We start from the raw sequence: 17,197 nt of genomic DNA, 5'->3' as shown, positions 1-17,197 counted from the left end.
AGAAAAAACTGGCTCTATTGGATTCACTGAGGGATGATGAAATACTGGATATGTGATTTGGGAGGCTGTCAAAAGTAATTTTCATTAGATGTGATTTTTGTCTCAGGTGCTCACTTACATACTCACTCAAAATATGACTCCACTCTACTTGGGTACCTCGAATTTAAACTCATGCCTTTGGTCTAACTTTTTGATTAATCAAATAATAACAAAACGGTCTTCTCTTTCACAAAAGTACAATTTTTTATGATGCCATTTCTTTGTTTATTTCAGGCTGATTTGGAGCAATACAAAAAAGCTTTAACTGATGCAGGATGCAACCTTAATCCCTTACAATATATCAAACAGTGGAAGTAAGTTTTATTTTCTTCTTATATAAGAGAGCACAATGGAAGTAGAGTCCACAAGAAACTGGAAATGTTCCAAGAAAATTTAACTGCCCTTTTTTTTTTTTTTTAACTCAGTGGCATAAATATTTCCCCATCTGTCCCTTCCTATCTACAACTTAAAATTACATAAAATGATGATAACTTTCTTAGACAAGTTTATATTTTATTTATTCATTAGATAAGAGTGTCAAAGACTGAAATATTTGGGTGAAGTGTCTCAAAAACAATAAAATTTTTAATTTCATTAGTAAAGAAATGCAGATTAACATAGGGCAGAGATTTAGTATAGTGCTATGCCAAGAGGTATAATTGGTGCATTTATATTCTGCTATTAAAAATATAAGTTGTCACAATTTTTGCTAGATGGTATAAAAGTAATTTATATAAAAAAAAAAAAAAAAAAAAAAACTATGCCTACTTCTCCTCTTAAGGATATATCCCAAAGAAGTAATTGGTGTCGTAAAATCTTAGAAGCAGCTAGCCTAAATGTCCAACAGTAGGCATTTCCATAAGATAGAATACAATTGAAAATTAAAAATCATGTTGTTGAAGACTTAATGACACTGGAAAATGTATATGTTATATGATAAAGTGAGAAAATAGTTTAAACCACTATTCATTGATTTTATTGATTCCTCTTCTCTATGCATAGAGACTCTTCTAGACATTGGAAATACAATAATGAACATATGGAGGGTCCTTGTGCTCACTGAATTTACATTTGTGTCGATGGAACAATAAATCAATCAATAAGCAAAAAATGAACAGAATAATGTTAAACCATACTAAGTGATATAAAGAAAATAATACCAAGTGATAAGAATTTTTTTTAGATTTTATTTAAATTCACATTAATTAACATATAGTATAGTATTAGTTTCTGGGGTAAGATTTAGTGATTCTTCAGTTGCGTATAATACCAAGTGCTCATTCCATCTAGTGCCCTTCTTAATGCCCACTACCCAGTTACCCCATCCTCCCACCCATCTCCACTCCAGCAGCCCTCAAGTTTTCTCATAGTTAAGAGCCTCTTTTGATTTGTCTCCCTCTCTGTTTTTATCTTATTTTATTTTTCCTTCCTTTCCCCTACGTTCATCAGTTTTGTTTCTTAAATTCCACGTATGAGTGCAAGTGATAAGATCTTAACTTGGGGGGTGAGAGTTAAATTTGTTCAGAAGATCAGGGAAAGTCTCTGAGTAGGTGATATTTGAGCCAAAACTTAGATGACAATATTTACTGTGTCATTTCTATTTCTACACATTTATTTATCCATCTCTGCATGTACGTATATGTGCACATATACCTATAGACATATAATTACATAGCTGAAATGGCATACATTAAAATGTTAATAGTGGATAATTCCAAGTGGTAGAATTTTTTCCTTTTTGTGCTTATCTTTATTTAACAAATTTTCTACAACAAACATTACCATCAAAATATTTCTTAAAATAGTTAAGACTATAAAATTGAATATGCTTTCCAAGCTCAACTATATTAAGAAATATGCCAAGTTGTTATCAGGGGTCATCTCTGAGTTTTTTAGCTTTATATCATCTATACTTTTGTTTGCTTTTTCAGATTTTTTATGAGGTTTGTTTTGTTTGTTTTTTAAGTAATCTCTACACCTAATGTGAGGCTCAAACTTACAATCCCAGACAGAGATCAAGAGTCACACACTCCACTGTTTGGAGTGTCAGCCAGGTGCCCTTTTTTTTTCTTTAAGTAATCTCTGCCCCCAATGGGGGGCTTTAACTCATAACCCCAAGATCAAGAGTCATATGCTATACTGGCTGAGCCAGCCAGGCACCCTTGCCTTTCCAAATTTCTTATTTGATTGTGTTCTTACGGTAAGAAAAACATAAAACAAGCATCTGTGTAAAAAAGAAACTGAAAACTGCCTTATAACACATACCCTTTACACATTGGCTATGTGGCATATGTCATTGTTTTTTACGTTATGATTTGTGTGGAACTCCTTAATCAAACATTTGTTGTTATGAGGAAAGCCAGTTTTGGGCATCACTTTATATTGTTATAGATTTAAAATTTCTAACAGTTTTCTTTCTAATTATGAGTAATACCACTTTTTCAGAGAAAATTTTAGAAAACTCAGGTATAAAGGAGGTAAAAATGTATCTGTAATCCCATCACCCAGAGCCTACAACAGAACATTGGTATCTTTTTATATGCATATTACATGTATTTTTTAAGACTTGGAAAACATTATTAGAGATAGTTATTCCATTAACTTTCATTTTACCGGTTGTTCATTTTCTTAAATAACTAGTGTTGTTTTTTTTTTTCTTCAGTGGTGGTATTTAGTGTTTGCATAATGTTGAGCCATAAAAATGTACCATTATATATTTAACTCTTTATTGTTTAGATACAGTTGATTATATAGAAAAATGACTATATGTAATTAAGTAGAAAAGTGTGTGTTGTAAATGTGTGTTTTAAAAGGAAAAATAACTAGGTAGTAGAATTAGAATCGTGTGAATGAAGAAAGTGGTTTTGAGCTGAGTCTTTTTTTTTTTTTTTTTAAGATTTTATTTATTTATTCATGATAGACACACAGAGAGAGGCAGAGGGAGAAGCAGGCTCCATGCAGGGAGCCCGATGTGGGACTTGATCCCAGGACTCCAGGATCATGCCTGGACCGAAGGCATGCGCCAAACCGCTGAGCCACCTAGGAATCCCCTTGAGCTGAGTCTTAAAAGGAAATGTACAATTTCTATTGGAAAAGGCAGCAATCAGTTTATCCCCCTCAAAGGACAGCATGAACAAAGACATGTGTCTGAGGATGAGGGAGTGTGGAATGTGGGGAACAATAAAGAGACCTAATCAGTACATGATTGTTCTTTTAAGGCATCAAGTCTGTTTCATGTTAATGATCAGATACAATAAAAAGAAAAATCTTAAAAGTTTGGGAAATTAATGCATTCAAGCATTTTTTTTTTTAAATCTCTGTTTCAGTACTAATTGTACTATACTTGGATGTCATTTTACATGATTACATATCATATAACAATATATTTATTCCAGTACTAATTGTACTGAAACATTGTATTATATTAGTTGAAAAATGATTATTTTCAGAAAATATCTGCGAAAGTTACAGTCAGTAGAGTTTTTAATACTGTGATGCTGAATGTTAGCTCTGATAATCAACTTTTTAATATAATTTTCTTATTTCATAGGGCTTTTGCCAAGATGGCCTCAGCTCCTGCCAGCTATGGTAACACTACCACTAAACCAATGGGGTACGTATTTTTAATAACTCTGATTGAATAAGTCTAATACTCCAGATCATTATTAGACCCACATGCCTAAAAAACACACTGACACTTAGTTTTTTGAGGGGCTTGGGGGCTTTTTATTATAATTTTTTTAAGATTTATTTATTTTAGAGAAAAAGAGTGAGTGGGGGAAGGTCAAAGAGATAATTTTCAAACAGACTCACTGCTGAGTGGGGAGCCCAAAGCAGGTCTTGATCTCAAGATCCATGAGATCATGACGTGAGCTGAAATTAAGAGTCAGACACTTAACCAAGTGATCCACCCAGGCATCAGAAACTCACTGACACTTTGAATGCAGAATATTTTCATTGTGTTATGAATGTCAACATGCTTTTGCCTTCCTTAATTTTAAATTCTCATTTTAAAGAGAGAATAATGGTAGTTAAGCCTGCTTCTCCCTCTGCCTATGTCTCTGCCTTTTCTCTCTCTCACTCATAAATAAATAAAATATTTTTTAAAAATAAAATAAAATGTAAGTTAATATATTTTACATGGTATGAGCTGTTGGCTGCTCTGCTTCCTTATTCTTTAAGAAGGAAGTAATGTGGGACGCCTGGTGACTCAGCAGTTGAGCGCATGCCTTCGCCCCAGGACGTGATCCTGGAGTCCTGGAATCTAGTCCTGCATCGGGCTCCCTGCATGGAGCCTGCTTCTCTCTCTGCCTCTCTCTCTGTGTGTCTCTCATGAATAAATAAATAAAATCTTTAATAAAAAAAAAAAAGTAATGTAAGTATTGCATTATGTATTTACATTATAAAAATGTAAACATTACATTTTTCATTTTCAGAAGGTATATGAAGGTTAAAGCTATTCTCATATGCGTGTTGACAAGTAATACAAATTTGGAGGGTGGCATTTAAGACTTAGCTTCAAGATTGACTTAGGCTTACTATTAAATGACAGGGAGGAAGTCCCCAGGGCTGGGTCTGACTTCTAACTCCAGAGAAACCTATAGTGTGCATAATTTTCAAAGTAGCTGAACAAGGTAATTCTAACAACTCTTTTTCATGCCATACTTATTTCAAATTCCTTAATTTTTAGAGTTTAGAATAAAAGTGTATAGCCCAGAAGAAAACAGTTGTATTCTAGTCTCACTCTGAGCTTCTGGTTTTAATGAAACAATTTGAAAAAGCGAAAACACTCACCTAAGGCTTGTAAGTGCTTGACAACATGAATCTAGCTAGCCTCACCTTCATACAGTACTGTGTAGGTTAGCACTCCCTCAGAGTTGCCTAGTACTGCCTTTGAACTCTTTATTCCCAAAAAAGATTATTTGTCTTGTTTCTTTTAAAGAAAGGATTTTCCATCTTGTACGGCTTTTCATTTCAGAGAAGAGTGAGGACAAGATAGGGAAAAGGGAATTTACTTGGAAAACTACTCTCATGTATTTAATAGACTTTCCAGTTTCATGTCTTAAAATCCTAACTGAATATTAAAAGTCTATTAGATTTCTTATGGATTTTGTACCTGAGAATTTTAATAAAATGTGTTGTAAGAAAATCTTGATTTGAAGCCTATCCCTAGCCTTTTGATAGGATAATATAGGATTACCATTCTATCCCACAAAGCATCATTTGGTCCATAGTGAGAGACGGAGCCACAAATATAAACCCAATGTGGCAGGTCATTTATTGGTGTTATTTTGTTAAAAATTTAGACAGTAAATATTTCTTCAGAATTATGGTAAAATTCACTAGGTATATTGTGCCTCACATTTTTATATGATAGATTTTATGTATTGCGAGGAGATCGTATAAACAAAGGATTGGATCTAGCTGCTGTGATATAGAGAAAATAGTAGCTTTTGACCTATTCGTATCACTTACACTCATACATATTTTCAACTTGGTAGTATGTTTTGGATTCCTAAAACAAGTTCTCTTATTTACTATCTTTAATTTTATTATTTTAGTATTAAGGGAATTAGAAAAATAAGGAATTACATTCAAATTATAATTTGCCTAAAAACTATAGACATACCTCAGAGATATTGTGGGTTCAGTTCCAGACCACTACAATAAAGCAAATACCACATTAAAGTAACTCAGAATTAATTTTTTGGTTTCGCATGCATGTAAATTACGTTTGCACTATACTACACTCGATTTAGGGTGTAATGGCATTTTGTTGGAAAAAAATGTACATACCTTAATTTTAAAATAACTTACTGCTAAAAAAATGCTAACCATCATCTGAGCTTTCAGCAAATTATAATCTTTTTGATGGTGGTGGGTCTTGCGTTGATGTTGATGGTTGCTGACTGATTAGAGTAGTGGTTCCTGAAGGTTGAGGTGGCTCTGGCAATGTCTTTTTTTTTTTTTTTTTAAGATTTTATTTATTCATGAGAGACACAGAGAGAGAGGCAGAGACATAGGCAGAGGGAGAAAGCAGGCTCTCTGCAGGGAGCCTGATGTGGGACTCGATTCTAGGATCCCGGGATCACAACCCAAGCTGAAGCCAGACACTCAACCACTGAGCCACCCAGGTGCCCACAATTTCTTACAATAAGACTACAGGGAGGCTTGTTGCATCGTTGGACTCTTCCTTCACAGTTTCTTGGTAGCAGTGCATACAGCTTGATAGCATTTTACCTGTAGTAGAACTTCTCCCAAAATTGAGGTCAGTCCCTCAAAACCTGCCACTGCCTTATCAACAAAGCTTATGGAATATTCTTAAATCCTCTGTTGTCATTTCAGCAGTCTTCACAGCATCTTCATCAGGAGTAGATTCGGTCTCAAGAAAACTACTTTCTTAGCTCATCTGTAAGCAATAACTCCTTATTCACTAAAGTTGTATCATGAGACTATAGCAATTCAGTCATATCTTGAGGCTCCACTTCTAATTCTAGGTCTCTGTTTCCACCACGTCTGCAGTTCCTTCTTCCATTGATGTTCCAAATCCCTCTTATCTAGCAGGGTTGGAATCACCTTATTCCAAACTTCTCTTCTTGTTGTTATTTTGACCTCTTCCTATGAATCACGAATATTCTTGGTGGCATCTAAATGATAAATCGTTTCTAGAAGATTTTCAATTTAGGTTAGTCAGATCCATAATGATATATGATAGCTAGCCTTACAAAGTATATTTCTTAAATAAGAAAACTTGAAAGTCAGAATCACTCCTTGATCCATGGGCTGCAGAATGGATAGTTTGTTAGCAGGCATGAAAATAACATTAATCTCTGCATCAGACCTCTTGGGTGACCAGGTATACTGTCATTGAGCAGTAATATTTGGAAAGGAATCTTTTTTTCTGAACAGTAGTTCAATAGTGGTTTCAATAGTGGGCTTAAATATTCAGTAAATCATGCAAACAGATGTGATGTCTGTCATCCAGGCTTTGTTGTTCCATTTCTGGAGCACAGGCAGAGTAGATTTAGCATAATTCTTAAGGAGTAATTCCTAGGGATTTTCATAATGGCAAATGAGCATTGGCTTCAATTTAAAGTCATCAGCTGCATTAGTCCCTAATACTAGTCAGCTTGTCCTGAGGTTTTGAAGCCAAGTCTTGATTTCTGGCTGTGAGAATCCTAAATGGCATCTTCTTCCAGTAGAAGTATATTTTGTCTGTATTAAAAACTGCTTAGTGTAGCCACCTTCATTCATTACCTTAGCTAAATCTGGGTAACTTGCTATAGCTTGGACATCAGCATTTGCTGCTTCACCTTGCACTTACCTTATAGAGATGACTTCCTTCCTTGATGTTTTTTTAACCAACCTCTGCTAACTTCTTATTTTTCTTCTTCAGCTTCCTCACCTCTCTCAGCCTTCACAGAACTGAAGATAATTAGGGCCTTGTTCTGAATTAGGCTTTGGCTAAAGGGAATTTTGTGGCTGGCTTGAACTTCTATCCAGGCTACACAAACTTTTCCCATATCAGCAGTAAGCCTCACTTTTCTTATTCCTGGGTTCACTGGAATAGCACTTTTAATTTCCTTCAAGAACTTTTCCTTTGCTCAAAACTTTGCTAACTGTCATAAGAGGCCAAGTTTTCAGCCTGCCTCGGCTTTCAACATTGACTTTTTTTTTTTTTTTTTAAGATTTTATTTATATATTTGAGAGAGAGAGAGTGAACGAGAGAGAGAGAGAGAGAAGGAGCAAGGGGGAGAAGTAGGCTTCCTGCCGAGCAGGGAGCCTGACATGGGGCTTAATCCCGGGACTCTGGGATTATAACCTGAGCCAAGCAGACACTTTACCAGTTGAGCCACCCAAGTGCCCCTCGATATGCCTTCTTCCTCACTAAACTTATTTCTAGCTTTTGATTTAAAGTGAAAGAGAATTGCTCTTTTTCTTGGCTCCCAGAGGTATAGGCTGCTTTAGGATGAAACTGAACATCTCTTTCCCAACTACTGGTTGCCAGAAACTCCCTAAAGTGGATGATAAACTTTGTACCTTTTATGAGAAGTGTATGGCCACAGAAGTTGTTGTTAATGCTCTGGGTGAAGGAGGATTACATGATCTGAATCAGTGGTGCCAAGAACAAACCAGGCTTCCCAATAAAGCAAGGTGCCTTGACACATGGACATGTCTGCCTGCTGCTAAATAAGAGGCATTCTGCTACACACCAAGGAGTACCGGAGAAAGAAAGCACAAATCTGTTTGAGGTTGTACTATGGATGCTAATCTCTATTCTCAACTTGGTCATTGTGAAAAAGGGGGAAAAGAATATTCCTGGACTGACTGATACTACTGGGCACCATCACCTGGGGCCCAGAAGAGCTAGTAGAATCAGCAGACTTTTCAGTCTCTCTAAAGATGATGTCTACTAGTATGTTGTGAGAAAGCCCTTAAACAAAGAAGGTAAGAAAACAGGAACCAGAGCACTGAAGATTCAGCATCTTGTTACTTCACATGTCCTCCAACACAGATATCGGTATATTACTCTGAAGAAACAATATACTAAGAAAAATAAGGAAGAGGCTGCAGAATATGCTAAACTTTTGGCCAAGAAAATGAAAGAGGCCAAAGAAAAACACGAGGGCCAAGAGACCAACCTCTGCCAAGAGACAAAGGCTGTCCTGAGAGCTTCTACCTCTTAAGTCTGAATCCAGTCGAAAAGGAGATTGTCTAAGAGTAACAAATAAATGAGATCGGACATCAAAAAAATAAAATGAGAAACATGTGACTCTTCTTTCACCTGAAAACTTAGAGGCCACATAGGGCTATTAATTGACCTCACTTTAATATTTTTGTATCTCAGGGAGGCCCAAGGAGAGGGAGACAAGGGACCAGGCAGTTGATAGATCATTCAGAACACAACACACATAGCACTTATCAGTCAAGTTTGCTGTCTTACATGAGTGAGGATCATGGCACGCTGAAACAATTAGAGTAGTAACTCAAAGATCATTGATCACAGATCACCATAGCCATTATAGTAATAATAAAAAAAGTTTGAAATATTGTGAAAGTAACTAAAATGTGACATAGGGACATTAAGTGAACAAATGCTGATGGAAAAATGGCAACAGTAGACTTGCATAACACAAGGTTTCCACAAACTTTCAGTGTGTTTAAAAAAAAAAAAGTACTTATCTGCAAAGGGCGCTATAATGAAGCATGATAAAACAAGGTATGTGCCTTTCCCCTAAGATCAGGAACAAGACAGGGATGTCCACTCTCACCACTGCTGTTCAACATAGTTCTGGAAGTCCTCGCCTCAGCAATCAGACAACAAAAAGACATTAAAGGCATTCAAATTGGCAAAGAAGAAGTCAAACTCTCCCTCTTCGCTGATGACATGATACTCTACATAGAAAACCCAAAAGCCTCCACCCCAAGATTGCTAGAACTCATACAGCAATTTGGTAGCGTGGCAGGATACAAAATCAATGCCCAGAAATCAATGGCATTTCCATACACTAACAATGAAACTGAAGAAAGAGAAATTAAGGAGTCAATCCCATTTACAATTGCACCCAAAAGCATAAGATACCTAGGAATAAACCTAACCAAAGAGGTAAAAGATCTATACCCTAAAAACTATAGAACACTTCTGAAAGAAATTGAGGAAGACACAAAGAGATGGAAAAATATTCCATGCTCATGGATTGGCAGAATTAATACTGTGAAAATGTCAATGTTACCCAGGGCAATTTATACGTTTAATGTAATCCCTATCAAAATACCATGGACTTTCTTCAGAGAGTTAGAACAAATTATTTTAAGATTTGTGTGGAATCAGAAAAGACCCCGAATAGCCAGGGGAATTTTAAAAAAGAAAACCATAGCTGGGGGCATCACAATGCCAGATTTCAGGTTGTACTACAAAGCTGTGGTCATCAAGACAGTGTGGTACTGGCACAAAAACAGACACATAGATAAATGGAACAGAATAGAGAACCCAGAAGTGGACCCTGAAATGTATGGTCATCTAATATTCGATAAAGGAGGAAAGACTATCCATTGGAAGAAAGACAGTCTCTTCAATAAATGGTGTTGGGAAAATTGGACATCCACATGCAGAAGAATGAAACTAGACCACTCTCTTTCACCATACACAAAGATAAACTCAAAATGGATGAGAGATCTAAATGTGAGACAAGATTCCATCAAAATCATAGAAGAGAACACAGGCAACACCCTTTTTGAACTTGGCCACAGTAACTTCTTGCAAGATACATCCACAAAGGCAAAAGAAACAAAAGCAAAAATGAACTATTGGGACTTCATCAAGATAAGAAGCTTTTGCACAGCAAAGGATACAGTCAACAAAACTAAAAGACAACCTACAGAATGGGAGGAGATATTTGCAAATGACGTATCAGATAAAGGGCTAGTTTCCAAAATCTATAAAGAACTTATTAAACTCAACACCAAAGAAACAAACAATCCAATCATGAAATGGGCAAAAGACATGAAGAGAAATCTCACAGAGGAAGACATGGACATGGCCAACATGCACATGAGAAAATGCTCTGCATCACTTGCCATCAGGGAAATACAAATCAAAACCACAATGAGATACCACCTCACACCAGTGAGAATGGGGAAAATTAACAAGGCAGGAAACAACAAATGTTGGAGAGGATGTGGAGAAAAGGGAACCCTCTTACACTGTTGGTGGGAATATGAACTGGTGCAGCCACTCTGGAAAACTGTGTGGAGGTTCCTCAAAGAGTTAAAAATAGACCTGCCCTACGACCCAGCAATTGCACTGTTGGGGATTTACCCCAAAGATTCAGATGCAATGAAACGTCGGGACACCTGCACCCCGATGTTTCTATCAGCAATGGCCACAATAGCCAAACTGTGGAAGGAGCCTCGGTGTCCATCTACAGATGAATGGATAAAGAAGCTGTGGTTTATGTATACAATGGAATATTACTCAGCAATTAGAAACGACAAATACCCACCATTTGCTTCAACATGGATGGAACTGGAGGGTATTATGCTGAGTGAAATAAGTCAATCAGAGAAGGACAAACAGTGTATGTTCTCATTCATTTGGGGAATATAAATAATAGTGAAAGGGAATATAAAGGAAGGGAAAAGAAATGTTGGGAAATATCAGGAAGGGAGACAGAACATAAAGACTCCTAACTCGGGGAAACGAACTAGGGGTGGTGGAAGGGGAGGAGGGCGGGTGTTGGAGGCGAATGGGTGACGGGCACTGAGGTGGACACTTGATGGGATGAGCACTGGGTGTTTTTCTATATGTTGGTAAATTGAACACCAATAAAAATTAATTAAAAAAAAAAACAAGGTATGCCTAGGTAGCTAAGACCTAAGCAATTAAAATGTTCAATTTGAAGGCAGCTTTATTTTTTACGTTTTATCAATAATTATTGACTAGTCAGAGTATTTTATCACTATATTGTTAGATAAAATTACAGCAGTGATATCTTTGGAAGCAAAAATTCTCAAGTCATGTCTGTTTAGTGAGAATAAAAGTGGTAGGTACAGTGAGCATCAGCAGGTCATGTATAATCAGGCAAATATTTTATCAGTACCACATTGGAAAAGATAATTTATCTTAATGTGATCCTCTTCTTTTGCCTCTAGTCTCTTATCACGAGTCATGAATACAGGATCACAATTTGTGATGGAAGGAGTGAAGAACCTGGTATTGAAACAGCAAGTGAGTATACTTGTTAGAAAACATTCTGGTAACTTTTCTTTTTTTAAGACTTTATTTATTTATTTGAGAGAGAAAGAGAACAAGCAGTGGGGAGAGGCAGAGGGGGAGAGAGAGAGCGAGAAGCAGACTCCCTGCTGAGCAGGAAGCCTGATGCTGGCTTGATCCCAGGACCTAGAGGTCCTGACTTGAGCTGAAGGCAGACATTTGACTGAGCCACCCAGGCTCCCCTATTCTGGTAACTTTTGAGCATAATTGTTAATAGGTTGATTGCTCAAGCTAGAGCAACTTTCTAGATATACTCAAGTTGTAAATATTTGGAATAAAGTAAAATCAAAGGGTCTTTTTCCTGGTATATTTAAGAATATGGTAGTATTTTTACATATGCAGTTCAGAGCTCTGTAATTTAATGTTTTTTTTTTTTTCTAATTTGTTCATTTGGACTTTATTGACATTTTGATTTTCCTTTACCGTCACGTTTATGGATGTACATTAACTGAAAAATGAGCTTACTCTATTTGGAATAATGAACTGCTACCTAATGCTTATGATTTAAGGTTTATCATATATTAGGAGAATAAGTGAATGAACTTGATAGTCTGAAAGTCTGTATAAATTTGAATAAAATATTTTAAGTAGAATTTATATTTTGAGATAATGAAACTGTAGCTTGATTTTACACTACATCTTGGAATAAGTTTTAGTTTTATACAGAAGATGCTTTTTAATTTTTTGTATTTCTGTTATTCTCATATATAGATGTATTCTGCTTCAGAGAGTCATCACTAATTTGGTTTCTTTTCAAACAGGTTATATTTTTTACTTTTCATTATGGAAATTTTTCAATACACATTAGTATAGCAATCTTTCTTGAACCCTTCACCAAGCTTCAGTATTCAACATCCTGTCATTCTTGTTTTATATTCCCTATTATATTTTTTAAAATTTATTTTTACTAAGATAGTTCAAGGAAAATCTGAGACATAATATTTCAACCATATATATTTCAGTTTATAAGGAGGATTTTAAAGGCCAAATTTTATTTTTTTTTATTTTTTTTTTTTTTTATTTTTTTTTAAATTTTTATTTATTTATGATAGTCACAGAGAGAGAGAGAGAGGCAGAGATACAGGCAGAGGGAGAAGCAGGCTCCATGCACCGGGAGCCCGATGTGGGATTCGATCCCGGGTCTCCAGGATCGCGCCCTGGGCCCAAGGCAGGCGCCAAACCGCTGCGCCACCCAGGGATCCCTAAAGGCCAAATTTTAAAAAGAGATTTAATTTGCAGTTATTCAGATGTGAATATTAAGTGTTTACTTGTTTTCAGAAAAAAATAGATCTTTTCTTTCTCTGAACTTATTCCATACTTTTATCTTTCTTACAATATTTATGTGTATTATTTTGTATTGATATTATTTTTTACTCCCCCACCCCCACATACACACACACAGATTTATTGAGGTAAGATTGATATAGAAAGTGTTACTTCTTCTTAATAAGATCCTTGAGGGCAAGGAATTTTTTCCCCATCTTTGAATTTTCCATAGCACTTTGCATATGGTAGGTATTCAGTTCTTTATTTGGTAACATTTTAATATAAAAACTATGTAGCAAAGAACAGTGAAAAAATTCTAATTTGCTTTATTTAAAAGACTGATGATTTTCCAAACTTAAGATACATTCCTGATAGATTGCATTATTTCCAATTATTTGGGAACACTTTTGTCTGTACAGTCCTTCCCAGCATACCTTTACCCTGGTACGGAGCTACTAGTAAGTACTTAGTCCACTCTTTACTGGTTTATAGTACTTTGCTGAGTTAGTTTATCTTTACTCTCTTTGACTACAGAAGGTGAAAAGGCACAAAATAGAAAATAAGGCACATTAGAAATCAATGTATTGTACTTTATAGTTTAACTTAGCACCTGTTAAAGAGACAGTTACTCATGACACTTGCTAAAAAGCAGTAAGACAGATGTTTGGGGTGGGGGCACTGTGAAAGAATTTGGGACCACCACAGCAGGGTTCTTTCTGCACCTGGAGTAGAAGGTTGGGCTCAATTCCAAATACATCAAGGAAAAGTGGGAATTTATAGCCAAGGAGCAGGGTAGGGATCAGTGGTTATAAAATTACTAAAAGGAAACATCAGGGATAAAAGAGGATTCTGGCTAAACCAACCTAACAGGATCCTTGCTAAAGGCAGGCCACGGTGACCAGACACCATCTGGGAGATGGCAGAGGATGAGGAATCTGATCAGGTATCAGGATGATCAGGTATTAAAGATGAGAGATTCTCGCTAAACTTATTGAAACAGGGTTCTTTCTAAATTGGACTATGCAAAGATGGGCACACTTCAGAAATCAAGGCCCCATTGAAAGAGAGCTCAGGGAAGCCTGAGTGGAGTTTTGTCAGAGAATCTGTTACGCCACTCAATTTATCATTAACTGTGAACAAGATGAGTGTTCTGTGGGACAAAAGGGGAGCCACCAACCCCAAAAATAATGTCTGCCTTTTGCTAGACTGAGTGACTGTTGTATACCACTGTAGATAAATTTATGTGTAAGGAGATTTACATATTTTTCCTAACTGGTCACTCTTTTAAGGAAATCATAGAATAACTTCTGGAATGGAGAAATTACAGACTTCAGTCTTTGAAATGATGGATTTTTAAACTTCTTACTTTAGAGCCACAATGATGTATGTCCACAAATGATGTTTGTAAGAGGTGTTGGAACTGATCAACTTAAATATTTTATTGTGTCAAACCAAGAGTTGGTTTGTTTACAGTGCATTCAGTATAAAAACAAACTGGTATCTATAACCACAAATTCCTTTGCTTTTTTTAACGTTGCATGCAACAAATTACTTTGAAATAGGCAGTTTCTCACTTATTAAAGTTTGGAGTGATTAGTGTTTATGTCCATTTGTAGGGTATCCTGCTGCCACTACTGGAAGAGCCATGCCATTTTTTTAACGTGTGTTAATAAAACATATACTTCAGGCTCAAATTAGAGGAAGTATTTATTGATTTTTTTTGGGGGGGGGTGGTCAGAGTGAAGTTCATTTTTATGTTGTGAAGTAAAAAGAAATGTCATTTAAAAACATGAAGTCTATAATATGTTATTTCAAAAAAGAGAAAAATGAGTATACTGAAGGATATGTACCTAATTTTTAGACGTTAGTTTTTCCTGGGTGAGTATTCATCTCAATTATTTCCATATGATAAATTCCCATAGTTGCATTATGGAATCAAAGGGGTGAGCACATCTCATTCCTCTTAGTAAATATTACCAAATTGCCCTCCAGAAAAAATGTACCTGCTGACTGTCCATGACTTATATATTGCACTTGTTTCTCTACATCCTTCCCAAACCTTGGCACATGCATGTATGTGTGTATATGTATGCAATCTTTGTCAATTTAATAATTTTTTAAAAGAATTTAATTAGCATGAGTGCAGGCAGAGGGGCAGAGGGAGACACAGACTCCCCACTGAGCAGGAGCCTGACATAGACTTCAGTCCCAGCACCCCAGTATCATGACCTGAGCCAAAGGCATATGCCCAACCAACTGAGCCACCCAGGCGCCCTGTCAGCTTAATAATTTAAAAAGTGTCTCTGGTTCTAGAAGTGTTTAATAGCAATCCAGTTTAAAAGTTACAGTGTCCTAAGGTTCTAATATTTGGCAGTACTACAATTGGGAACTAAGAGGAAAGAGATGGTCAGAGAGGAGACTGCTAGAGATGAATTCTGTCACTTTCACACTTGTAGAGTTTTGAGTACTTTAAGCCTCTTAAAATCTCTAAACGTCATTTGCATTTTTTAATCTGAATAAATGTTTGACTATAAATGAAATAAAGATAATAGGATGTCTCATCATGTCCAGTTTCCTGTGTTGCTTGTAAGAGCTTTTTATACTTTGTTTATTAGGCAAGTTATGCATCATAAGTATCAGCTATCACATAAAACCATCTGAATGATGTTCACAGATTTGGAATTTATTTCTCTGAGGATAATTGTACAAGATGTGATGAATAATGTAGCACAAAGTTGCATAATTTAGAAGTCTTGATTTCACTTTGGCTTGTTTGCTAAAATAATCCCTCTTTTAAAAATTAATAAGTAAATTACAAGCAGTAGTAATCAGTAGGTTAAAAAAGAGTTAAAAGATATATCATCTGGGGGCACCTGGGTGGCTCAGTCGGTTAAGCATCTGCCTTAGGTTCAGGTTGTGATCCCAGGGTTCTGGGATGGAGCCCCATGTCATTGGGCTCCCTGCCCAGCAGGGAGTCTGCTTCTCCCTCTACCCTCCCTCTGCTCATGTTCTTTCTCTCAAATAAATAAATCTTAAAAAAAAAAAAATGTATCATCTAATTGCAGTCTATGGCCTTTTAAGATTATGATTTGAACAAGAAAACTAAAAAGTGTTTGCAACAGGGAAATTTAACATTGATTAGATATTACTGTATTAAAAATTATTATTTTAGGTGTACCAAGTAGTATAGTTTTTTATGACTTCCTATATCTTGGAGATATGTACTGAAAACATTGTTAACTATAAAGTCATTTTATATTGGGGATTTGTTTTAAAACAACGTAGGAAACGGAGGCGTAGCTGAGAGTATAGATGAAGTAAGATTTGCTAGGAGTTGATCACTGTTGAAGCTGAGTGATGGAGAACTGGATTGTTTTATTGAGTCCCATATAACCTTACTTTCTTGATTTTATTGCCATTAATATGCTATGATTTTGGGGAAAAAAACACCACTATAATTTTATCATTTCCTCATCTGTTAGATGTTGATGTGAATATTGGATTCACTCATAGATCCCTTTCTGATTATAATTTTAAAATTTTGGAAATAATCTATCCCCCCCCCCCCTTTTCTATCTTTACTTCACTGACAACTTTCTGTCCCTTACATCATTGATAATTCCTCATTCCCAGTGTGTTTCTGGTATCCACACCATCTTATCATCTTACTCAGCTTGGCTAATACAGCCTTCAAGATAAGCATTCTCTTCAAGTCCACATACTAGTTTTCATTCCCCAAGGCTTTGATAATCAGGATAGCAACTCCTGTCCCAACCTCAATGCTGACTTCAGCATCAGAATATCATCCCTTCCCCTGGGCAGGGCTGCAAGGAGAGAATTACAGTCACCATACACCACATGGCAATATAGGGCAATAAGTGGCTAATTCTAGGAAAACTAAGGGAAAAAAGTTCTTTAACTGTTTTGGGTGTAAAGCTATATTACTTTTCTGAAATTGTTTTTTAATTTCTGTGTGTATTTTATTTGTTTTGTTTTTTACACCATCAAAGATTAACATTGTTTTTGTTTAAACTTTCCAGTGACTAAAACCATAAAACATGACTATGGTCATAAAGCCAGTAAGGGCTTTAGGAATAGATTTTTTTTTCTCCAAATAAA

The 17,197-nt window shown here is 35.9% G+C and overlaps 1 protein-coding gene and 1 pseudogene across 2 annotated transcripts in view; both read left to right on the top strand.

The window, feature by feature from the left end:
• SCFD1 (sec1 family domain containing 1) overlaps positions 1-17,197 on the top strand; it is a 106,271-nt gene that overhangs the window by 64,884 nt on the left and 24,190 nt on the right. For both annotated transcript variants that reach the window (XM_041758717.1, XM_041758718.1), the window contains exons 17-19: positions 274-353; positions 3,590-3,652; positions 11,692-11,767. In XM_041758717.1, coding sequence (XP_041614651.1) covers positions 274-353; positions 3,590-3,652; positions 11,692-11,767 — 219 coding nt within the window. The remainder of the gene's footprint in view (positions 1-273; positions 354-3,589; positions 3,653-11,691; positions 11,768-17,197) is intronic.
• Positions 7,798-9,329, top strand: LOC121493108 (annotated as a pseudogene).

This window comes from Vulpes lagopus, chromosome 6 (assembly GCF_018345385.1).
Source record: "Vulpes lagopus strain Blue_001 chromosome 6, ASM1834538v1, whole genome shotgun sequence".
NCBI classification, from domain to species: Eukaryota; Metazoa; Chordata; class Mammalia; order Carnivora; family Canidae; genus Vulpes; species Vulpes lagopus.
This window is presented reverse-complemented; position numbering and strand designations above follow the sequence as displayed.